Raw genomic sequence first — 26,576 nt, forward strand, 5'->3', positions numbered from 1 at the left:
CCAGACGTATTGATCATATTCTCCAGACGTATTGATCATATTAGTTGTCCTCCTCTGGACACATTCCAGCTTGTCAATATCTCTCTTGAATTGTGGTGCCCAAAATTGGACACAATATTCCAGGTGTGATCCAACCAAAGCAGAATAGAGGGGTAGCATTACTTCCCTAGATCTAGACACTATGCTCCTATTGATGCAGGCCAAAATCCCATTGGTTTTTTTTGCCGCCACATCACATTGTTGGCTCATGTTTCACTTGTTGTCCACAAGGACTCCAAGATCTTTTTCAGCTTGCATCCCAAAGTAAACAACTTCACTGTATTATATTAAGTAAAACCACAATATCCCAACACATATATTGTTTTAATTATTTTCCTTAGGTTTTTTTTATCAATTATGATTAGAGAAGGGAAGGCCGGGAAAGGGGGGGGGGCAGAATGCTATTTTCCTGCTTCTTGGCAGGGGATTGGACTGGATGGTCCATGAGGTGTCTTCCAACTCTATGATTCTATGAAAAAAACCCAGAAAAAATGGAGAAAAAAACAGCTTTTTCCCACCCCACCCCTCCCAATTTTTCTGGGTTTCTTTCCTATAGAGGTTAACATAATGCTGGGTTAGATATACCATAGTCTCTTTTGGTAATCTGTATGTAAAAAACCCTCACTCTTTTCTTCTAATGCCTCTCTCACTAAAATATTGTAGCGCTATGATTCCATTTTAATTATCTTGTTTCAACCTAATGGATCTTGGGGATTGCAATTCACGGAGGAGGAATATTTAAATTTTTCATTCAGAGAGTTCAAGTGCTTCTCCAAACTAGATAATTCCAGGCTTTTGGAGGTTGGAGTCATGGCTGAGATTGTAGAATCAATGTGCTTTAAAGGGGCCCTTTGATAATGGTGCATATAGTTTTAGCCCTGGCCATGTTCCATTGTAGGGCTGTAGGAAGCTTTCATTTCAAGCTGTCCATCCAAGAGTTTGCTTTCTAAAGTACTGTATATACTCGAGTATAAGCCTAGTTTTTCAGCCCTTTTTTTAGGCTGAAAAAGTCCCCCTCGGCTTATATTCAAGTCAAGGTTATTTATTATTTTACCCTGTTAAAATACATAATAAATGTATTGTTATTATTATTGTTGTTGTTATTATTATTATTACATTGATAATTCTACTTTATTATTGTTTTTATTATTACATTTATTATTTTACTCTATTATTACTGTTATTATTACATTTCCATTATTTTACTCTATTATTATTATTATTATTAGTAGTAGTAGTAGTAGTAGTATTACATTTATTATTTTACTCTATTTTTATTGGAAGGATATGTTGTGAGTCAGCGTCTGTCTCCTGTACCTACTACTAGTAGTAGAAGGAAACGTGGTTTAGAAGATGAAGAAGCTCAGCAACAGCTGAAACGTATTAGAGACTTGTTCTTAGAGACTACGGATGAGGAAGATTTTGAAGGTTTTACTCGCGAGGAAATGGAGCTGGAAGATTACCGCGGTGTAAAGCGAGTAGCAAGCAGCTCGGATAGTGATGTGGGATCTGTTGTTAAACGCCTTAGAGATGTAGCTGGTTGTGAGGAGTTTGACAGCGAAGAGGAAGAGCTGGATTGGACTAAAGTCCAGGAAGTATTAGATGTGGTTAATGCTCCCACGTCTAGCGATGAATTCCAGGATTTTAATGACACTTGGGTTCCAGATAATACTTTGCAGGATGCAGCCCGAAGCACAGACTGGCAGCAATGGTGAAGTCAGGATTCACCTGTGGAGGCAGACGCACCTGAAAGTAACTCCAGCGACTCAGATGAGATTTAAGGAGCAGTTTGGGAACAAACTAATCGCAGAGTTCAAAGTGTTGCGTTACCGTGTGCCTTGTGTTTAACTTCTGCCCTGAGCTCTTGTTTGCAGCTTCGTGGACTCCTGATCGTGTGAACAATCTTGCCGGACCTGGACTTGTGAGTCTTCCTTGCCTTGACTCTCAGACTGCCTGACTAGGCCTCTGCTAATCCCCTGGTGACTTCGTTGGACCGCTCTTCATGCGGATTGCTGTTTGCTGTTTTGTTTGGCTTTGAAATGAACTGAGTTTTTACTGCTGAATTGAAGCTGTTTTGCCTGCATTTGGACTTGCTTTCCTTTTGCCAGCAAGGACTGACTGGGACTTGGTTTGTTTACATTCTTGCTGACCGCAAGCCTTTTGTGTTTATAGCTCTGACTTTAAGAGCCTCCTTTTGTTGTGCTAATAGACATTAAAGACCTTTGTTTAACTCCTACACTGCCGTTTTGCTTGCTGGTCCGTCTGGGTCTTGACAGGATATGCAAGCACATTTACATTGAAGAAGGTTAGAATAATGGTTTCATCAGAGTTCCACAATCTTACCTTCAATTATAATTTTATGTAAATATTCAAAACATTTAACCTACTGATGCCTCAATTAATGTAATTGTATTGTATCTATTTTTATTTTGAAATTTACCAGTAGTCCTGCATTTCTCACCCTCAGCTTATACTCAAGTCAATACGTTTTCCCAGGGTTTTTTTTGGTAAAATTTGGTGCCTCGGCTTATATTCAGGTCGGCTTATACTCGAGTATATGCGGTACATATGACAAATTCATGCAGAGTAAGAAAACACACAGAGTAGTTTAAACTTGGCATAGAATTTAAATTGCAGACATTTGCATTAGGCCAAGGATTGAACCGGAGACTGCTGGTAGACAAAACATGGGATCTAGAACTGAATTACTGGCATTCCAAAAATGTCTCTTTGCTCAAATGGCAATCCGTATATACACCAACCCCACTCTCCTTACATACCAGAATGCTTTTGTACATATTGCCATTACTGGGTTCCAAATGAACCCGGATGATGCAGGACTCTTGGTTCTTCTGATTGTAGTAAGGAGGCCAAAGTGCAGAAGTACTGGAGATGGAAAGTGGGTGGATGCCCGGATTGCTGTCCAGTGGAGGAGGCGGCGAGAGAGTGAAGGAAGACACACTGGATGAAGAAATGTCCATGGAGTGGTTGGAGGAAGAAGGGGAAGAGGACTCCGAGAGCTAAGAATTGGAACACAAAATAAGAGGATCACATCACTCATTTATTGGCATATGACTGAGATTATTCTAAATTTGTTCCATGCACAGCAAGATTGAGTAATGAGTGAGCCTTTAGATGTTGGACTGTAGCTTCCATCAGCTGTAGCCTGTGATAGCATCATGGGAGTTCCAATCATAGAATCAAACAGTTGGAAGAGACCTCATGGGCCATCCAGTCCAACCCCCTGCCAAGAAGCAGGAATATTGCATTCAAATCACCCCTGACAGATGGCCATCCAGCCTCTGTTTAAAAGCTTCCAAAGAAGGAGCCTCCACCACACTCCGGGGCAGAGAGTTCCACTGCTGAACGGCTCTCACAATCAAATTATATGTGAGGGGTCAAATGGTCCCCAACCTTTGCATAGAGGTTAAATGCACACTGCTTTAAAGAGTATCTTAAAATATTTTTAATTTTCAATTGTTTTGATTGGTAATTATCTGATCTTTGCCTCAATAACCCTTAGGGCTGAAAGCAATGCAAATATAATGTAAACAAACAGGCATTTCAACAGAGCACTGATGTAGACTGAGGAACAGAAAGTCACAATCTAAATGTAAAGCATGCATGACCACTGAGATGTCATTCCTTTATTCCTTGTTACTATTTGTATTCAAGATTTTCGCTGAGGAAGAGACATTTAATTTTTTTGGATAAGCTATAATAACTGATAAAGTACAGGCACTTGTTGCAATCTTCCTTTCCACATTAAGAGCAACTGGCCAGAAGATGGCAGCAGATACAAAGGTATTAGCAAGTGATTATTACTATATATTATAGTAATATTATATTGTGATATAATATTATTATAGTATTGTGAAAGCATTCCTTATTTTTTAATCCATCAAGAATATCTTTCTTTATTTGTAGGAAGGCATTTTGAATAAGCTTGTAGCAGAACTATCATGAGACTTTTTGCTCTCTGAGGCAGCACAGCAAGTGACATGCACACTCATTTACATGCCAAAGTGCATGTAAGTTATTTTGACATACAGGGAATAAAGTATCCACACACCTAATAATAATAATAATAATAATAATAATAATAATAACAACAGTAACAAGGAGGAGGAGGAGGAGGAGGAGGAGGAGGAGGAGGAGGAGGAGGAGGAGGAGGAGAAGAAGAAGAAGAAGAAGAAGAAGAAGAAGAAGAAGAAGAAGAAGAAGAAGAAGAATGGATAGTTAATGTTACAATCCCAGGCAACAGCCGGATTGAAGAGAAACAACTGGAAAAGCTGACACGTTATGAGGATTTAAAGATTGAACTACAAAGACTCTGGCCCAAGCCAGTAAAGGTTATCCCAGTGGTGATCGGCATACTGGGTGCAGTGCCTAAAGACCTTGGCCTGCACTTAAACACAATCGGCACTGACAAAATTACCATCTGTCAGCTGCAAAAGGTCACCCTACTGGGATCTGCATGCATTATCCGCTGATACATCACACAGTCCTAGACACTTGGGAACTGTCCGACGTGTGATTCAATACAACAGCCAGCAAAGTGACCTTTGTTGCTGTGTACTAATCTTTTTTTGTGTTTCAAATAATAATAACAACAACAACAACAACAACAACAACAACTTTATTTCTAGACAGCATTCCCTCCCTAAAGGGACTCAGGGCGGTTCACACAGATATAAAAGGCAAACATTCAATGCCATAATTATGATCACACAATATCAGAAGACAGGAATTAAACATTAAAACACTTATTACCATATTACAGCAATAAAACATAATGGCACAAAAACATGTATTTTAGACCTTTATATAACAAGCAAAGTGCAAAATGTGGACAATTTCAACAGAAAGGAGGAAACCATGAAAATAAACAAAATCTGGCTACCAGTATTAAAAAAACTCTAAAATTACAACAGCAAAACAACAGAGAGTAAACAATCTGGGACAGCTAATCAACTCTCATCAAAAGATTGCCTCAGGCACTGCCAGGCCATCAAATGCTAATCAAGGTGGTCAGCTGAAACATTCACACCTAGCTCCTGCTGACAAGAGTCCTTTGTCCCACCCTGGTCATTCCACAGATATATAAACCCACTTTCCTAGTTCCAACAGACCTCACTACCTCTGAGGATGCTTGCCATAGATGCAGGCAAAACATCAGGAGAGAATGCCTCTAGAACATGGCCATATAGCCCGAAAAAACCTACAACAACCCAGTGATTCCGGCCATGAAAGCTTTTGACAATACAAAGTGCAAAATATGCCACCTTCTTCCAACTTTTAGTAAATCACACGGATAACAAAGCAAATAATTAACATTTTCATGACATGCACTCTTCTAAGTCAGCTGTTTCACTCTGCATAATGCTAGGGCTACCCCGGTCTTTGAGAATTGCAGTGGGCATTACTTAGTTATAATGCTGCTTCTAGCAGTACTACTAAAAACATTTTTTTTCCTTCTGGAAAATTAAGAACAGCCTTGACCCAATATCTGCGAATACATACGTTCTTCAGTGGCCCATCTGGTGACTCGCAAGGCGATACACTTTCAGATGCCATGCTTTCCCCGGAGCTCCCGCTTGGCTGTTCTTTGGTGGGCGTAGTATTTGAAATTACATCGGATCCCTGAAATAACCTAGAAAGACAATTTTTCAAATATTGTTACAATATTACTTTTATTTCAAATTATTGTGGGGATAGGTTTCAAAGGAAGAAAAGTGAATGTGAATTTCTGCAAATACGGGAAATTCTACTTTGATGCAGAACGCATTTAGGTTGTGGCTATTTATAATGCAGTCTAGTATAACTCGCATGCCAGTTGCTCCAAAATCACTATCCATCGAGTCATACTCACAAGCTTAGCCGCTTCACCATGCTCTTCCGGGAGTTTGGAGATGTGGTGGTTGTGTCAACAGCTGCTTCAATCTCACAAGCAAGGGTATAGCTGTAAAATTAGAGAGCATCTTGTGATTAGGGCTTCAGGAAATATTGCTACTGAGGGCTAAAATTCCTCAAAACAAAACTTTGTCAGCTGTTAAAGAAAATAGTGTGTGACTTTCAGTTAGGAACTGTTAAAAGTAAGAGCTACTGGTTTTCAAGATTATTCAGTTACTGGAGATGGACTGAATAAATGCCACATAGACACATTTTATATATGCTCCTGATATTTACAGGTAGTATGTGGATCACTCTGCCGCACAGTGTGTTGGAAGCTCCAGAGTTGAGACGGCCATCTGTTAGAGGGGTACTTTGATTGTGTTTTTCCTGCATGGCAGGGCGTTGGACTGGGTTACCATGTGGGCTCTTCCAACTCTATTATTATTCTATTATTTTAATCCAAGATTAAGAGTTCTGAGTTTTCAAAAACAGGTATTATTATTGGGTTGTTGTAGGTTTTTGCGGGCTATATGGCCATGTTCTGGAGGCATTTTCTCCTGACGTTTTGCCTGCATCTATGGGAAGCATCCTCAGAGGTAGTGAGATCTGTTGGAAGTAGGAAAATGAGTTTATATATCTGTGGAATGACCAGGGTGGGACAAAGGACTTTTGTCTGCAGACCCACCAAGAAAATCCAACAAATGCTACGTTCAGCAAAGGACAAGAGGGATCCTCTCACCTCTGCAGGAGTCTACCGTATTCCATGCAGCTGTGGACCAGTCTACATAGGGACCACCAAACGCAGCATTGCCCAAACATGAATCAAGGAACATGAAAGTCACTGCAGACTACTTCAACCAAAGAAGTCAGCCATAGCAGAGCACCTGATGAACCAACCTGGACACAGCATATTATTTGAGAACACAGAAATGCTGGACCACTCTCACAACCACCATGTCAGACTACACAGAGAAGCCATTGAAATCCACAAGCATGTGGACAATTTCAACAGAAAGGAGGAAACCATGAAAATGAACAAAATCTGGCTGCCACTATTTAAAAACTCAAAAATTACAACAGCAAAACAACAGAGAGTAAACAATCAGGCACATCAAATCGCTCTCAACAAAAGATTCCCCCCAGGCACTTCCAAGCCATTACATGCTAATCACGGTGGTCAGTTGAAACATTCACACCTAGCTCCATCAGACAAAAGTCCTTTGTCCCACCCTGGTCATTCCACAGATATAAAAACCCATTTTCCTACTTCCAACAGACCTCACTATCTCTGAGGATGCTTGCCATAGATGCAGGCGAAACGTCAGGCCATATAGCCCGGAAAAACCTACAACAAGCCAGTGATTCTGGCCATGAAAGCCTTCGACAATACAGGTATTATTATTATTTATACCTCCACTTTTCCCTCTAAAGAAGAAGATTCAAAGTGGCTTACAGTAAAACGAATCAATACAATTTAAAATCTAAAAATATATGAACATTTAAAAGAATTAAATATTAATGGCATTAAAAATAAAGTTAAAACCCTTAAAACCAATTAAAACCCTATTCATAGCTAAAACCACAGCACCCCCTGACTTGATCTTTAAAAGCCTGCCTCAATAAAAGGTTTTAGCCAGCCATCAGAAGGCAGGGAGTCCAGAGTAGGTACATCTTTGCTTTGGTTGATCCTAATATTGAGCCTAATATTCCAAGGCATTATTCACATTGAATGTTAAAGCATCAGGTCACTCTTCCAGGAGTTAATTTCCCTTCTGAGGGGTAGACTTCCTCTCAATTTCTGTTGACTAACCTCCATTCTTAACTATGTAAGTCAGATGCCTGTAACTCTGGGGCTGCCTATATACTTCAGTCCAACCTATATAAGTGGTTCCCAACTTTTGGACCTCCAATTGTTTTGGACTTCAACTCCCAGAAATTCCAGCCAACTTACCAATTGTTAGAAATTGTGGGAGCTGTAGTCCAAAATACCCGGAGGGCCAAAAGTTGGGAACCACTGACCTGTATAACTTCAATTCAGTTTCACTGTTTCATATTTAATGTATTTTCTAAGCCAGGAGTCCTCAAACTTTTTAAACAGAGGGCCAGGTCACAGTCCCTCAAACTGTAGGAGGGCTGGATTATAATTTGAAAAAAACATGAATGAATTTCTATGCACATTGCACATATTTTATTTGCAGTGCAAAAACACTAAAAAATACAATAATTAAAATAAGGAACAATTTTAACAAATATAAACTTATCAGTATTTCAATGGGAAGTGTGAGCCTGCTTTTCACTGATGAGATAGGATGGTTGTTGTTGTTGTTGTTGTTGTTGTGTGCATTCAAGTAATTTCAGATTTAGGTTGACCCTGAGCAAGGGCCGGGTAAATGACCTTGGAGGGCCATATCCGGCCCCGGGCCTTAGTTTGAGGACCCCTGAACTAGAGCCTCATTTGGGTGTCTGCAGAGCACTCTTTCCATCTCAGACACCATGACTTCTATTTCAAGTACATTTTACCACATTCCTGCAACCTACTTTTGTAATACTTTGTTTTATAAAGAATCTCAAGGTCAGAAGTGTTTCTGACATTTTTGGCCATTTCAGTTTGTTTTAACAAAGGTACACAGAAAGGTATTTGGGAATATTTCATACACAAGGCGGTTATCTGTTTCTTCTTTGTATGACACAACAGTGGGTTGTTGTAGGTTTTTTCGGGCTATATGGCCATGGTCTAGAGGCATTCTCTCCTGACGTTTCGCCTGCATCTATGGCAAGCATCCTCAGAGGTAGTGAGGTGAGGATGCTTGCCATAGATGCAGGCAAGGATGCTTGCCATAGATGCAGGTGAAACGTCAGGAGAGAATACCTCTAGAGCATGGCAATATAGCCCGAAAAAACCTACAACAACCCAGTGATTCCGGCCATGAAAGCCTTCGACAATACATTATGACACAACACATAGGGACAGAAAACAATTCCTAAAATATACATCTTGGCTTATTCTTTAATATATAAATATATATAAATGTGAGCAAGCAATGGAGCTTGTGGGCAGTTTGGTACTTAGCCACCCACTCTATCCTAACTCAATGCGCAAAAAAATGTCATCAGAGTAAAGGACTATTTCTGGTAACTGGTGAACTAGGTCTCACATGCCTGTATATGCGTATATGAATTGTTGTTGCTGCTGCTGCTGTTATTAATTTCTTGCCCGCCTCTCCTCATGGCTTGAGGTGGGTTACAACACTGGAAAACACACATTCACCTACATTCTTTTAAATATATTAAAACATTGTACTGGCATTGAATTTTGCCATTACTTATGTGTAAACCGCTTTGAGTCCCCCTCGGGGTGAGAAAAGCGGTATACAAATACTGTAAATAAATAAAATAAATAAATTAAAACATATTTCCACTTGGTACATATTAAAATACACACAACAGAGATTAAACGTAAGTTGCAAGTTTAAAATTTGTCATTAAAACTGTCTGGGGAGGCCTGACAGAAGAGATAGATCTTCACTTGTCTTAAATTGTAACAGCTGATCTAGCTGTCAGAGCTCTACCGGCAGGTTGTTCCACAGTCATGGGGTGGCCGATGTATGGTCCTTTGGGTGGTGGTTGCCATTGAGTTCTGGCAAGCAGGAGCAAATGCTCCCCCAGAGGATCTCAGTGTTCGGGACGGATTGTATAGTAGAAGGCAACCCTGTAGGTAACCTAGACCCAAACCATGTAGGGCTTTAAAGGTCAAAACTAACACCTTGTAGGGTTGTTGTAGGTTTTTTCGGGCTATATGGCCATGTTCTAAAGGCATTTTCTTTAGAATGCATACCTAGCTCCAGAAGACAAGAGTCCTGTGTCTCACCTTGGTCATTCCACAGATATATAAACCCATTTTCCTAGTTCCAACAGACCTCACTACCACTGAGGATGCTTGCCATAGATGCAGGCAAAACATCAGGAGAAAATGCCTTTAGAACATGGCCATATAGCCTGAAAAAACCTACAACAACCCAGTGATACCGGCCATGAAAGCCTTCGACGATACATTAACACCTTGTACTTTGCCCAGAAACTAACTGAAGGTTAAAGCTCCACTTCACTAACTGTGTATTCAGATGTGCACAATGTCCATTACCATCATTCAAAATATTTGCTAAAAAACATCTGAAACTTACTAGAGACTATATTTAAACAGAACTCCCAGGTGCAGGCTCATACTCTAAGTCAAAGCACAAAACAACAGGAAAGGATGTTTAAAGAGAAACAGGAGGAAGCCAAAAGGGGCACGGGGAAAAAAAACAAAGTAAAGGAAGCCCATGCAAATAAATAACTGTGCATTTTATATATGGGTTTTGAATTGTTCTTGATACTGGCAAGAGATTCTTGGCTAACCTAATGGTCAGAAATTATCAATAGATAATTACGTAAGTGAGCCACCTGGAACCTGACAGTAAACCATTCTGGTGATTTCTACTAGTTTAAACTGGAGTTATACAGCATGTCATCGAGTGAGAGCATATCTATTTTCATGTACAGTTCCCCTTCTCCCATTATACTAAAAGCATTCTGTTTTTACCACACTGTTTCTATTTAAATGTTTACTGTGATGTTAGTTGTCTTGAGTCCCCATGGGAAGAAAGGCAGGATATAAATAAAGATGACAACGACAATGATAATAATAAGTAATATGAATTTTGTTCCTGGTTATAAATGTTATTTCCTAATTGGTTCTATCATAAAAAAATGGAAAAGGATTATTAAAATTTATTTATTTATTTATTTAGTTACAGTATTTATATTCCGCCCTTCTCACCCTGCAGGGGATTCAGGGCGGATTATAATGTACACATATATGGCAAACGTTCAATGCCAAGAGACACAACAAATATAGACAAACAGTCAGAGGCTATTTAACTTTTCTGGCCACCAGGGGAGCTGTCGCTTTCATCATCCATCTGCAACGCTGATGAAGTACTTCTGCATTCACCGCATGCTTTTGCTGGAGTGCTTTGCTTGAGTCTTTTTTATGGCCTTGTAAATTTTGTTAAATTAGCCTCCCCGCATATAGGTGGTACCTAATTTTCCTACTTGACAGATGCAACTGTCTTTTGGGTTGCAAAGGTAGACAACAAGCTACACAACTGGTCGGAAGCTCACTCCGACCTGAGCTGGCTTCAAACTCATGACCTTGTGGTCAGAAGTGATCTTAATGCAGCTGACACTCAGACAGCTGCGCCACAGTCCCGGTGCAAAATGCAAAACCTTTGTTTTTGCAGGACAAACTGCAGCACATATTGCTATAGTTTTTCAATGAATATCTCATGTAGTCTCAACCAATTCAACACAGTTTATGGCAGTCACAAAATGAAGTTTCTGGAGGATAATGGCCACTATTGAAGTAAGGACTGCACAATTAAACAGGAATAACACTTTCAAACTAGGAACAGAAAAATGTTTCAAATTTTGTTATATAGTGTAATTAAAGAAAGCATTCAATATCTCCTTGCCCAATGCTCCACCTCCATGAGTAGCAGCTTCTGAGGACATGAAGGTAGCCTCATTGCAGGTAGCACAAGTGCCCCACTAATGCATTTCAGGATATCCAAAGTGATACAGCATCCCTTCCAATCACAATTTTGGCTGATTTTTTTATTTTGGATTTTTGGAGGAGGGAGCTGGGAAGCAGCAACCTGCCACATTTTCAGGAGGTTCTGGGGGTTGGGGGTGAGTATGTGTGTGAGAGACTGAGAATTGTCCTTTCTCAATGGGGGACATCAGAGGGGTGCACTTAGGGATCCCATGTGCTTCATGTGGTCCATGATTCACACCTGCTTTAAGGAGACAATGAATACATGTCTCCCTGATACAAAATATTTTTTGCTCCAAAATGCCCCAAACCACCCTTTAGGGCAGGGGTCCTCAAACTACGGCCCGGGGGCCAGATACGGCCCTCCAAGGTCAATTACCCACCCCTCCCTCAGGGTCAACCTAAGTCTGAAACAACCTGAAAGCACACAACAACAACAACAACAACAACAACAACAACAATCCTATTTCATCAGCCAAAAGCAGGTCTACACTTCCAATTGAAATACTAATTATTTTATATCTGTTAAATTTGTTCTTAATTTTAATTTTTGTATTGTTTTTAATTGTTTTTGCACTACAAATTAGATATATGCAGTCTGCATAGGAATTCATTCATTTTTTTTCCAAATTATAATCCGGCCCTCCAACAGTTTGAGGGACTGTGACCTCGCCCTCTGTTTAAAAAGTTTGAGGACCCGTGCTTTAGGGTATAGAGGATCTTTTCCATTTCACTATGAGTCACTGGAGCTTTTTAGTCCTCCTTCACCAACTAGGAAGTGAGCAGAAACAGTAAATATTTCTTCTAGACCTAAAATGGCCTGGGGAAAGGGTCCAAAAACATAGTGAAATAGTCCTCTTACCCTCTAGGGCTTACCCTCTGAAGACCCTTTAGGCCACATATAGCTCACATATCATCAATTGAGAGGCTCAATAGCAGGCCCTCAGGACACATTGATTGGAATCCTCTTATTTTAATCCTTGGCCTGCCTTATTCATGACTTTTTGAGAGACTTAATACACTATAGTTCTTGCAACACAACCCTCCCCTAGTTTTCCACTGCTTCTTACAGGAGGAGAAAATCTACATTACAGAATATCTGATAAGGAGAAAAAGACATTGTTTCATAATGCCTCCTAACAAGTGCGAGGGACCCTTCATCTGGAAAACCCGACTGAGCCACTGTAAGGCTCCAGATCTCTTCCATTCTGAATCAACCTTGCAGTGATACTCCCTTTACTATTTGGAAAAAATAGAAAGAGTACAATAATATATGCACATTTCTCTGTACAAATACATATGCAAAAGCAAAATAAGAACTACATCCTTAAAATTATACAGACATTCATCAACACAGAATCTGCCAATTTTAAGCATGAATGTTAAACTCATGTCCTGTGTTGTAATCTTTGTCCTGTGTATTTAATATGTATTTTATAGAAATATGTTTATTAATATGTATCTTATATAGAACTACATTTTCATATGTATGCTTATAGAATTTTTGCAATGTTTGTGTGTTTTGACTGTGCTGTGACCTGCTTCGCACCATGAGGAGAGGCAGTAAAGAACTAAAATAATAATACATCTCACAGACCTAGATGCTTGAGAAGTATACACGAGAGTAGTCTTATACACGGGAGTAGTCTTATACACCGGGAGTAATCTTCTACACGAGAGTAGTCTTATATGCGGGAGTAGTCTTATACACAGGAGTAGTCTTATACACGGGAGTAGTCTTATACGTGGGAGTAGTCTTATAGAGCGGGTGCTGAAACTTCCAATTGGATTGGAGAACCTGTGGTTGCCGCATATGGTGGGGGAAGCTCAAAAATGGCAGTGGCCGTGTCCCTGCCGTATGCAGCGACTGTATGAAAGCATTAAGGGCAATGCTGTACAAGTACGGTAGAAGAAAATCCATTCATCAGGATACGTGGACTTAATGCGGTCCCAATGGTGAGGTGAAGGGGCGCCTCACCAGGAAGGTGTAAGTGAAGGGCAGAGCAAGCTGCAAGCATCCGGGGCGCCCGGGGTATGGAAAAAAGAGATAGAGTGCCAGACAAACACACCTCTGTTACCTATCTGGCCCGCCCTTGTATGCGAGATCTGAGAGGCAGAGAAGGAGGTACAGTAATAGGAAAATTACCATATTGAAATCAAATCTGATGCTTTTTAAATTTTTATTTGGTGTGCACTGGAAGAGGGGTAGTCTTATACAGCGAATATATCCCAAACTCTATATTTTAATTGGAAAGGTTGGGGGTTGTCGTCTTTATACGCTCAGTCGTCTTATATACAGTATATCTCATTTGATGTGACATATTGTGTTTTTGTATCAGTAAAATAATAATAATAATAATAATAATTATTATTATTATTATTATTATTATTATTAAAAGTCTCTTGTGGATGATATAAGAAAGCTTCACCTCACCTTTCTTCCTCTGTTAAAGCTGGCTGTTTCCTGAACCACTGGATGAATCTTCTGTCTGATGTCATGCAATAGCTATTGCAGGAGGATTGCAACAGCTTAATCTGAGCGATTACTTCAAACTCCTGTGAAAGTAAGTATCAGAATGTGATTCTTAATGAGGAAAATACAGTTCCCCTCCCAGATCACAATAGCCAGACAGATGCAGGGCAACTGGAAATGTTAAACACTGCACAACAGATCCACTATTATTACAAAGGATTTAGCAAACCTGATGGCATCCCTTATTCTGGAAAGTCTGCTGACCAATGGTTGTATATATTCAATTCAATTATTTCATTCGACCCACATGGCATGGCAAGAGGTGAGCAAAGTGAGTCTGATGTACTTTCTTAACATTGGGTGTATAGAAGGATGGACGATTTCTCTGTGGTCTGTTTTAGTTCTGTGCTGAGCAGATAATCAACATACTTCCCTGCACCCCATAAGTAAACACTAATTACCAACTGGAGATGGCTGGTGAAGATCAGCACATCGTATTTTATCCTCAAATAAGCCCTGCACATCTCTTCCTGGCCCTGAACTGATAGTAGAAGTGCCAAATTCTATCTCTCTATCTGCTGGGCTGCTGGAACTCCCATTATCCAGTAGACACATCAGTATATAAAGGACTGCTGTCATCAGAGCAAGTAGTGCTTCCCTGATTCACTTCGGTTTGTCCTCTACCTTCTGCTACATAACAACATGGACCCCATCCATTCTTGTGGCAGAGGTAAGGATAAAAAGAATACTCTAACCTGTTCATTTCCTGGAGTTGCTGAATCATTTTTGGAAACAGGGAGACATTTATGCAGTTCCTATGGTATTCAAATGTCTCAAAATAATTGAGGAAATTATCCTTGAGAAAAATACTCATGGGGAAGAGGGCTGTGCAAAAATATTTTTGTGCAGAAAACATGTCTGCTGTACAAAAAAAATCTCAGCAAACTTGGTTTAAAACATAGTTTTTGCACAGAAAGCGTGGAGCAGAAAGGCTGCACAAAAAAACATGCATGCTTTTCCACAGAATAATTCTTCCATAACCCATCAGGACATTCAAATAGGAGAGAATATCATAGAATCAAAGAATTGGAAGAGACCTCATGGGCCATCCAGTCCAACCCCCTGCCAAGAAGCAGGAATATGGCATTCAAAGCACCCCTGACAGATGGCCATCCAGCCTCTGTTTAAAAGCTTCCAAAGAAGGAGCCTCCGCCATACTCCGGGGCAGAGAGTTCCACTGCTGAATGGCTCTCACAGTCAGGAAGTTCTTCCTCATGTTCAGATGGAATCTCCTTTCTTGTAGTTTGAAGCCATTGTTTCGCATCCTAGTCTCCAGGGCAGCAGAAAACAAGCTTGTTCCCTCTTCCCTGTGGCTTCCTCTCACACATTTATACATGGCTATATGGAAATATTTATTTTCTGTCACAACAGAGGGAAAACTACACTAATTATTTTGCTCATCAATCTGAGGTTAAAGTAGGGGAAGATTTACATTATTAGGCAGGGGCATGCCCTAATGATAATGATAATTGCTTTGGTTAATCATACAAATGTCTTCTACAATTTGTTGATCCCTAGGCATAAAAATCTTTAAAATATGTAAAAAAAATAGTGAACTATCACCTAGCCAAAATGTAATTATAACAGGATGTGTCAACATACTTTATCAGAGTTTGAAAGTAGTTTTTTCTTTAAACTACAGCTCCCAAATTTCCACAGTCCGCAAGCTCTGTAGGTTCTTCAAAGTTCTGCTGACATCCAACCTTTTTGTTTTGTTTTTTTTAAACTACTCCTAGATAACATCCCCAAAACTTTTTTAAAAATGTGTAAATTATCCATTCACAGCAGTGGTTCTCAACCTGTGGATGCCCAGGTGTTTTGGCCTACAACTCCCAGAAATCCCAGCCAGTTTACCAACTGTTAGGATTTATGAGAGTTGAAGGCCAAAACATCTGGGGGCCCCCAGGCTGAGAACCACTGATAGGATGGCCAATCAATTCAGATGAGAACCAGGAGGGAGGCACACAATTGCTCTCCTGTTCATGTTAGAAGACCCATGCTATCTCCAACAGCAGCTTATGTATCCCGAGGCCAACTTCATGAACCCAGCTAAGAAGGCTTTCTCATATATCCTGTTGGGTCATCTACTCCCTCCATTTGCAGCTGAGATACAAAAAACCCAGGATACAAATGGTTGGTAATTAAAATACCAGTAAATGATTAGAGATAGAGCAAGCTTACCCGTCTTCTCTTCTCAAAATTTATTAGTCCCCCCTGTAAGGAAACAACAAGCATAAAAGATTAATTTCAAAACCAACATGTACAATTGCAATAGAGCAATCATCCAACTTTAACAAAAACAAATGTTCATGCCTCCCTATGCTATACAAAATGACAAATCTTTCAGAATTTGAGTTCTTTCATAGTAATTCTAAATCTAAATCTGTAAGAGAGGCTTATTTTTCAGAGATGACAAGCAACTGCTCCCGCCTTACAATGTTGGAAGGCAGGCATTCCTGTCCTCTTTAAATGTTATAGTAATGTAACTATGCCAACAGCAATGTGGATCATCAAATGTGGATCAGTACTAAGAACCTAACCTCTCTTCACTTGCAGGATGTTCTTGTCTCTCTACAAATGACTTGGGGGTGCAACTTTGGGCCTCTAACCATTTATCAGAAGCAGCGCCCACCTTAACCACATCCTATGGCAAGTTTCCCCAATTTTTCTTCCAGCATAATTGAACAAAACTGTCATTTTTATACCACTACAATCATATAAGTTGTAGTGCAGGTGTGGGGAATCTGCAGTCCTCCCAAATTTTGGTCAACAACTCCATTACCTTTCTGCTCCACGCTTATTTTACTCAATTATTATTATTATTAGTATTATTAAATTTATTATTTTACTTGATTATTATTAATATCATTACATTTATTATTCAATTATTACTGTTATTACATTTCCATTATGTTACTCTATTTATTATTATTACTACATTTATTATTCTATTATTACTGTTATTATTACATTTCCCTTATTTTACTCTTATTATTGTTGTTGTTATTATTACATTTATTATTTTACTCTAATATTATTGGAAGGATACATAAGCACATTTACATTGAAGAAGTTTAGAATAATGGTTTAATCAGAGTTAGGCGGTCTTATCTCAAATTACAGTTTTATGTAAATATTCAAAAACATTTAACCCACTGACGCCTCAATTAATGTAATTGTATTGATATCTATTTTTATTTTGAATTTCACTAGTAGCTGCTGCATTTCGCACCCTTGGCTTATACTCAAGTCAATATGTTTTCCCAGTTATTTGTGGTAAAATTAGGTGCCTCGGCTTATATTTGAGGTGGCTTATACTCCATTATATATGGTAAAGTTTTTTTTAGAAAAAATCACTGATAAGTGGAGTGAATTTATCATTCCATTGACACTGGGTCTCTTGATTTTGAGGTTCAGCCCCCTACCAAAACCATCAAAGGTCTAGAATTCAAGTCCTATGAGGAGTGGCTTTGGAAGCTGGGTATGTTTAGCTTGGAGAAATGAAGGTTGAGAGGGGACACAATAGCCATGTTTAAATATTAAAAAAGGATGTCACATTGAGGAGGGGGCACACTTGTTTTCTGCTGCTCTGGAGACTAGGACAGGGAGCAAATGATTCAAGTTGCAGGAAAAGAGATTCAATCTAAATATTAGGAAGAATTCCTAACAGAGCTGCTTTGAAGAGTGGTGCAGTCTCTTTTTCTGAAGGTTTTTAAACAGATGCTAGATATTCAGGAGTACTTTGATTGTGTGTTCCTGCATGGCAGGGGGTTGGACTGCATGGCCCTTGTGGTCTCCTCCCACCTTAGGATTCTATTATTCTTTGATCAGTGAGGGTTTTAAGGGAACTTTCCATGGTGCTGACTCTGTTCCTCAATAGGATGTTCGGCACCATGGAGAGCTTCTTTAAAGACACACAAAACATGCAACAGATTAAACATTTAAGTACTGGTCTAGTTACAAGACTACTGAGAATGAACTATGCAGACATATACATTTTCTTATGAAAACCTACCTCCACATAGTTCTGTAGAGCCGCATCGAGCATTGTCAGATCAGTCAGAAAAGTACCGAGGTAAGGAACCGTGCCTTGCATTATGCCCTGTACAAGAAGGCAGTGCAAATAGGTTAGTCATTTTACCTGATCTTCAATGGTTAGTCATTGGCTTCTGGGGCCAATTCAAACGTCCTACATAGCCAGGGTCCAGCCTCTTTATTTATTTGTTTATTTATTTGTGATATTTCTATCCTGCCTTTCGCAAACCTGAAGGTGACTCAAGGTGGCTTACAACCAGGCAGCCATTTGATGCCATAACAAAAACAATTAAAACGTTTAAAACAAATTTGTAAAAAAAACATACAATAAACCCCTTAAAAACATATAAAACCAATGACTTCACTGTTAATCTCATTGTTCAAAAACATATTCTGAGCCATTCCACAATTCGATATCATATAGTTCCGTGTTTGTCTATTGCACTGTTTCCAAATGCTTGTTCAAAGAGCCAGGTTTTTGGGTTGTTGTAGTTTTTTTCAGGCTATGTGGCCATGTTCTAGAGGCATTCTCTCCTGACGTTTCACCTGCATCTATGGCAAGCATCATCCTCACCTCACTACCTCTGAGGATGCTTGCCACAGCTGCAGGTGAAACGTCAGGAGAGAATGCCTCTAGAACATGGCCATGTAGCCCGAAAAAACCTACAACAACCCAGTGATTCCGGCCATGAAAGCCTTCGACAAGCCAGGTTTTTACTTTTTCTGGAAGGTCAAGAGGGAGGAGGCCGATCTAATATCCCTAGAGAAGGAGTTCCACAGCCGAGGGGCCACCACTGAGAAGATCCTGTCTCTCATCCCCGCCAATCACACCTGTGAGGAAGGCAGGACCGAGAGCAGGGCCTCCCCTGAGATACGTTCGGATAGGTAAGCCGGGCTGGAATGCTTCCTCTACATTTCCATTTTGCCATTTTAACATTTTTGATAGGGAATGGCTGACTGAAGGATCCACTGCTGAGTGAGTGGGAAATCTACCTTGGATTTGCTCTTTCGGTAGCTGGCCTCTTAAGTTGGATCTACATTGCCAAATAATGTAGCTTGAATATTATTATGTGGTCATGTAGCCCCTTATAATGTAGTTCAATGCAGTTCAAACTGCATTATATGGCAATGTAGATGCAAACTGAATTGAAGGAGAGTTGCCAGTTGTGAGCCTTTGATCATGGAAGGAATAGTTTTAAAATAAAAAGTGAATCTGTCATCTCTGTGATAGCAGATCCATAAGCTGCCCTTGTGTATTATAGAATGAGTTCTTCCCTTCTACCTAAAGTCCTTACATAGTCCTTTGCCTATGCCCAAGAGATTCAGAATTTCCCACAGTCAATATTTGGCTTACAATCCACTACTTTTCAAACAAGTACAGAGATATTCCACATCTTATGAGTCGGACTGCTCTATATATACCAGCTTTACAGAAAGTAAGACATGACAGAGTACTGGCAATTGGTGCTTCTATGCCAATAGCATGCCTGCTCCTGGTTTTAATCCAAACTGTAAAGGACCTAAATGAAAGTTTAAACTCTATCTGCAAAACAAGTGCTTTAGACAGTTCAGACTAAAACCCAGAGTGAGTTCACATTCCCACACTGGTATGGGAGCCAAAACTCAGATAGTGTGGTGCTGTTTTAGCAGTGAAACTGATTTTATAGAACTGTGTGTTCATGGAGACACTTCATTATCTGAGGTATTTTTCATTTAGGTAATGCCATTTTAAATGACAACTTAGAAAAGTTACCTGTTTTGGCCAAAACAGACATAATTGCTCAACCAGCATGGTTTAATAATCTGTACTTAATGAACCTTTAATGTAGCTATTACTCTCTTTTACTAGTTGCTATATGTTCGTGATTTTGCTCTTGCTTTTACTGCACTGCTTACTTTAAGATTTTGCCTTTTTGAGATTTTTTTCTTCAGGGAAGTATATAAACAATTTTATTTTAAAAAATACAACAACAATAAATTTGCTAAATGACTGCTGGAATTTAAAACACAACTGAAGGCCTACCCAGTCAGTTTTAGCAATGATATTTAACTTCATTTTATTAGTAATAAAGTTTTAGTCTTTGTTCTATGTATTTTGATATAAGTATTCTGTAGAAATAAATTGTAATATGTGTATTTTATATAATGCTCGTGATTATGCATTTTTAGCTATGTTTTAACTTGCCTCAAGCCATGAGGGGAGGCGGGTAAGAAATAAAATTACTACTATTATTATTATTGAGATTGGTTCCAAAAAGAGATTCCAAAAATGAATCCCCAGATACTATTACACCTCCAACTCTTAGAATCTGAAGTCAGCCCAGCTAATCCTCAGGGATTTTCAAAGTTGGATTTCAAAAACATCTTGCAACTCAAAACTGGGAACAACTGATATAAAATTGATTGTGTGATGTTAATACATAATCAATTCCTTAACTTCCTAATCATCTTATGGGAAAAAACGACATGGAGATGTTCACTTGCCATATCTTTTTGCAGCTGAAGTCGCCGCTGAGTCCTTTTCTGGTTTTCTTTTACACTGCTTTCCAAATTTGCAAATTTTGACGTTCCTTCCTGCAATGTGAATAAAAGGGCATTTAATGTACAGACCATTAAGCTGAGTTGCAAATATTTCCTATACTTTTTTTTGTCGTGTCAGGAGCAACTTGAGAAACTGGCCATCTACAAGGACGTTGCCCAGGGGACGCCTGGATGATTTGATGTTTTTATCATCCTTGAGGGAGGCTTCTCTCATGTCCCCGCATGAAGAGTTGGAGTTGATGGAGCTCATCCGCCTCTCCCCGGATTCGAACCTGCGACCTGTCGGTCTTCAGTCCTGCCGGCTCAGGGGTTTAACCCACTGTGCCACCAGGGGCTCCATTTCCTATACTAATCTGAAGTTATATATTGCTTTCTCAAACCTAGAGAACATCTTAAAACTAAAAACATTCACACACCAACAAGTAAGGGGTACAGATGTCTGTTTCCCAGCATTGTGAAGATGGGCTATTCAAAAATGAAACAAGCACAATTTGCTTACAAAATTCCTCAGTCCCCTCTGAAATTGCTGCCAACAGCTAATCTTCAGGTCAGATACATTTGGACCAAAAAATTTCAAGGAAAATACATCTGGACAGCAGTTTTAGAGAACAAATGAAATCATCTACTCTGAATCATCTTGTGCCCAGCACTATTTCAAAATGTGTTATTAATAAACATTTTCCCCTCCATTATGTAACACTGGGTTTTTTCTCATTTTCATGCACTTGGATATGATGACTAATGTCTTTCGTTTGCTGACTAACAAGAAGATAGTCAGGAAATGAAAATGCTTGTTTTCACATTCCAGCAATCCAGACTCTGCAGACTACTTTCCCAGTAATTTCATGAATGACAGTCACATTTCACAATACTTTTTTCTTCCTCTGACATCAGCTGATTTAGCTATCACCACTGCTGCCTAGATTGCTTTTATCTGCAATTGTCAGGGTCAGCAATTTGACACAACCTCTCAGATGCCCCATTTTAAAATCATGTGGGCCTTTCTCCAGCATCTTCTACAGTAAAGAGTAATGCAAAGAATTCACTTAGCTTCGCTGTAAATTCTCAGTTCTTTTTTCACCAACTATTTCCACTGCTTCTCTAGCTATAGGATCTCTCTTGTTGTTCCCAACCAGAGCTGAAATAAGTTATTATTGTTGTTGTTGAATGCAACCCTAGATTCATAGCATAACAGCAAAGGTATTCCAGATACAAAAGTCCAAACGGACACTTTTTACTAAGAATTGCTCCTACTGAAGTTATTTTTTAAATGTTTTTCTCAGATTTATTCTTTGTTTATCAGCTTGTGTCATCTTTTCTTCTCTGAGAAAAACTTTTAAGGAAGCTCTTTTGTTTTCAGTAGCTTTATGCTGTTGGTTAACGGCGCTGATATCTCCTTGGATATTTAATTCATGCACTTTCTAGTATAAATCTGTGGTATAAATTTTAATGTTCTTCTGAACTTCCTAAAGGAATCTGATCTTACTGAGTCTCTCCTTTCTCTTTTATTTAATCCTGATTTTTTTTTTAAAAAAAGTAATGGCCTCTTCAAATTCAAGGACTCTGCTGAATGTTCTACACATCTTTTTACATAAGATTATTCAGGCACGATATATAGACATGTTTAATATGACTTGCAAGTAAATTTTCCTATAAAAATTTACCGTATATACTCGAGTATAAGCCGACCCGAATATAAACCGAGGCAGCTAATTTTACCACAATAACTGGGAAAATGTATTGAGTATAAGCCCAGGGTGGGAAATACTGGTTAGTCTCAAAATAAAAACAGATACCAATAAAATTACATTAATTGAGGCATCAGAAGGTTAAATGTCTTTGAATATTTACATAACACCGTAATTTAAGATAAGACAGTCCAACTCTGATTGTAACCTTCTTCAACGTAAATGTGCTTATGTATCCTTCCAATAAGAATAAAGAGAGTAACATAATGTAATAATAATGATGATAATAATAGAGTAAAATAATGGAAATGTAATAATAACAGTAATAATCGAGTAAAATAATAAATGTAATAATAACAATAATAAATAGTCAAATTATAAATGTAATAATAACAGTAAAAATAGAGTAAAATAATAAATGTAATAATAACAATAATAAATAAATAATAAATGTAATAATAACAATAATAAAGTAAAATAATAATGTAATAATAATAATTGAGTAAAATAATAAATGCAATAATAATAGAGTAAAATAATACATGTAATAAAAATAATAATAACAGAGTAAAATATTAAATAACATTGACCCGAGTATAACCTGAGAGGAACTTTTTCAGCCTATAAAAACGGCTGAAAAACTAGGCTTATACTCGAGCATATACAGTATCTCTGTATACTGTCATCATCTTATTTATTATTATTTATTTACTATATTTCTATACCGCCCTTCCCAGCCCGAGGGCGATTCAGGACAGTTTACAAAACAACACAATTTGATGCCACAATAATATAAACAGTTTAAAACATATAACATCCACAAAATTCCATGAACAATAAAATCAATAAAACATACATCTTCAATCCTTTATCAGCAGAAGAGCATATAATATTCAAATCACTCCTCTAAGAATTTTGTTATCACAAACCAGATGTGCTCCAGATACTGCTACAGGCCATATTTATAATTTTCCTCAAACATCAGCAGTCTTATTCCATTTTGATGGAAGCAGATTCCTCTCTTTTGTATAAGGTCAGCTTATACTCAGCACAACACTAAGTGAAAGCCTTCCTTTTGACTCCATTGTCTCATTTCTGCTCTGAAAATCAACTGTTTTACCTTTCTATTCTAACTAGTCTGGTATGTTCAGAAAGTATCATTTTAGGTTGTTGACCTTAATACCTTGCATGGAAATCTAGATTTTACCTTGAAACTATGAATTGAGTGTTTGTCTAATCAAGTATCAGAAATAACAGGCAGCATGGTGTACTGGTTTTAGTATTGGACTGAGAATCTATAGAGCAGAGCTTAAAACTCTGCTAAGCCAAGCAAGCTCACTGAGTGACAATCACCATATCTTCATGCCTCAGAAGAAGGTAAAGGCAAGCCAAAGGCAAACAAAGCTTGCCAATAAAAATCCCATGATAGATTTGCGTTAGGGTCACTAGAAAAACAACTAGAACAACAACAATATCAGAAATGTATGGAGAGAAGGAAGGGGGCTAAAAGGTTATAAAGCAAAACAGAGATAAGAAATAAATCATACAGCTTTGTTATCCAAAATTTCCTTCCTCACTGTACACTTTTTACACCTGTATTCAAAGAACATCTATCAGACAAAGCAACATATTCACACACCACTGACACCAACAAACCGCTCGTTCTTACCCTCATAAGCAGCTCCCGACTTATCAAATAGTTGTCACGGTCTGAGAAAATTTCTGACAATTCTTCAAACATCAACATGCTGTCCCTGCAAAGAGGTGAGAAATAGAATGAATGTGAGATGCGAGTTTTCTTGGCTCCTTGTGATTAGATTGCACAAACAGCCTTCTTCTTGGTATGAGCCCATGGCTGGACTTAGAGCACAGCAGAGTGTGACATAGGAAACTGTATAGGAATTCAGTTTGGAATCAGGAATTCCCATGTTCCCATCCTTGGGAGTATCATGAACTAGTGTCTTTACTAGGCCACTAATAGCATTTTTTTAAAAGGGGGAGCTTTTGTGTCTTCCAGGATGATTTGTTGAGTTCAGTATGGTGGAGAGTCATGGAGAACTGAAAAATTAATCTTTCTAATAATATTTTAGTGGTTTTTAAAAATACTCATTGACCATACAGCCATGTTTCTTCTCTTTTGAAGACTAGCAGTCTATTAACGATAATCTTTTCTATTCAAAGGAGCATAGTGTCTAGATCTAGGGAAGTAATGCTACCCCTCTATTCCGCTTTGGTTAGACCACACCTGGAATATTGTGTCCAATTCTGGGCACCACAATTCAAGAGAGATATTGACAAGCTGGAATGTCTCCAGAGGAGGGCGACTAAAATGATCAAGGGTCTGGAGAACAAGCCCTATGAGGAGCAGCTTAAGGAGCTGGGCATGTTTAGCCTGAAGAAGAGAAGGCTGAGAGGAGATATGATAGCCATGTATAAATATGTGAGAGGAAGCCACAGGGAGGAGGGAGCAAGCTTGTTTTCTGTTTCTCTGGAGACTAGGACACGAAACAATGGCTTCAAACTACAGGAAAGGAGATCCCATCTGAACATGAGGAAGAACTTCCTGACTGTGAGAGCCTTTCAGCAGTGGAACTCTCTGCTCCGGAGTGTGGTGGAGGCTCCTTCTTTGGAAGCTTTTAAACAGAGGCTGGATGGCCATCTGTCAGGGGTGATTTGAATGCAATATTCCTGCTTCTTGGCAGGGGATTGGACTGGATGGCCCATGAGGTCTCTTCCAACTCTTTGATTCTACAATTCTATGAAAAAGGATGAAAGTCTTACTTTGATACGTTGGCCCAACACTTTTTTAACCGATAGATGGAATTGGATTGTAGTGCTGAAACAATAGCCCTCAATGAGGAAAAATTCTTCAAGATCCTACATTCCTGCAAAATGAGTGATGAAGAAATGGAATAAGGTTAAATAATAATATTGCAAAGCAATGATCATTTGAGTATTGCAGCTGCTAAAAATTAACTGCTAAAAAAACACCCACCTGAACAAACATTGAGCATCTTTTCAAAAAGAAATCTGTCTTGCTCTTTCTAACTTCTGAAAATATACTTTTCAGTCTTGTTTTCTATACTTTTAACATTTGGCACAAAACAGTGGGGGCAGAATGCTATGCTGTTGATTCAGTATTTTAGTTTCCAATTCTTCTAGTTGAGATGCTAGTGAAGGTGAGTCTATGGCCAACAGTGATGTAGCCAAAAAAAATTTCGGGGAGGGTTGAAAATTTCGGGGGGGGGGGGCGGTTAGGGTCACACAGAAGCAAAAGAGCACAGCCTTTAATAGCCTGCAGCTCTGCCCCTGTCAACCACCTCCACCAAGTCTAGCCTCCTTAATGAGAGCATTCAACACCCTCCCCCCAACTTGGTTGCTTCGCTACATCGGCTATTGCTGCAAGTAACGACAGTGTGAATAAATTGTCAATATTTGCTTGAGATAGTGCTTGCAGTTCTGGAGGGACTCTTATTTTTTTGCGTCTAATAGATTTAGCATGGGGATTTGGTTAACTAATTAAAATTCACGAGTAAACCAGGTTTTTTTTAACCTGAAAAAATTCGGGGGGGGGGGGGTTGAACCCCTCCCCCCCCCCCCCCCGCTACAGGTCTGATGGCCAAGCTAAAGAGAAATAAAGAACAGTTCCAAACATATTGACATGGATTTAGAACTTGGAAACTTTCATCTTCTTTATCTCTCATTTCTTCTTTCCTACTTTATCTTCTTTTTTATTTTTCTATTCCTTTCTTTCCCCCCTTCCCAACTACTTCCCCATCTTTTCTAAAGTCCCTTCCTCTCTCATCACTCCCCCAAATACTTACTAAAGTTATGTTTTATTATTGTAAAAATTCTCACAATAAAAAATGGTATTTTTTTTTAAAAAAGTAATACCATATTCTTCTTCATCACACAGAAGTTTCGGGACCCTAGAAACAAAACTAGTTGACAAATGCAGTATACTTTCTTGGATATTTTTCTTATTATTTTTCAGGTTCATCTTCCTCTCATGGATTTTTGAAAGTATTTGATAAACGCCTCTCTTTCCCTTGGGATGACTCCTGTTTTATGGATCTAAGGCACCAGCCTGTTGATTTTTAATTTACTGTCTCTTTGTTATTCTTTTTACTTTTTTTGTAAACATCCATGAAAGAGTTGTGGCATAAAGACCTATACAACTAATTTAAATAAAAATTATCTAGAGGAATAAAAGAAATGAACCAGATAAAAATCACTGGTTCTCGGCTTATGC

The 26,576-nt window shown here is 38.8% G+C and overlaps 1 protein-coding gene across 1 annotated transcript in view; it reads right to left on the reverse strand.

Annotated features, from left to right (window-relative positions):
* The window catches only part of RGL1 (ral guanine nucleotide dissociation stimulator like 1), a 101,727-nt gene that overhangs the window by 5,790 nt on the left and 69,361 nt on the right, over positions 1-26,576 (reverse strand). The window contains exons 8-16 of the mRNA XM_060774492.2: positions 25,106-25,209; positions 23,994-24,078; positions 20,580-20,669; positions 18,076-18,162; positions 16,242-16,274; positions 13,962-14,083; positions 5,912-6,001; positions 5,563-5,692; positions 2,820-3,059 (exon numbers count right to left, since the gene is read on the reverse strand). Of these exons, the coding sequence (XP_060630475.2) occupies positions 2,820-3,059; positions 5,563-5,692; positions 5,912-6,001; positions 13,962-14,083; positions 16,242-16,274; positions 18,076-18,162; positions 20,580-20,669; positions 23,994-24,078; positions 25,106-25,209 (981 nt within the window). The remainder of the gene's footprint in view (positions 1-2,819; positions 3,060-5,562; positions 5,693-5,911; positions 6,002-13,961; positions 14,084-16,241; positions 16,275-18,075; positions 18,163-20,579; positions 20,670-23,993; positions 24,079-25,105; positions 25,210-26,576) is intronic.

Source organism: Anolis sagrei, chromosome 4 (assembly GCF_037176765.1).
Source record: "Anolis sagrei isolate rAnoSag1 chromosome 4, rAnoSag1.mat, whole genome shotgun sequence".
NCBI classification, from domain to species: domain Eukaryota; kingdom Metazoa; phylum Chordata; class Lepidosauria; order Squamata; family Dactyloidae; genus Anolis; species Anolis sagrei.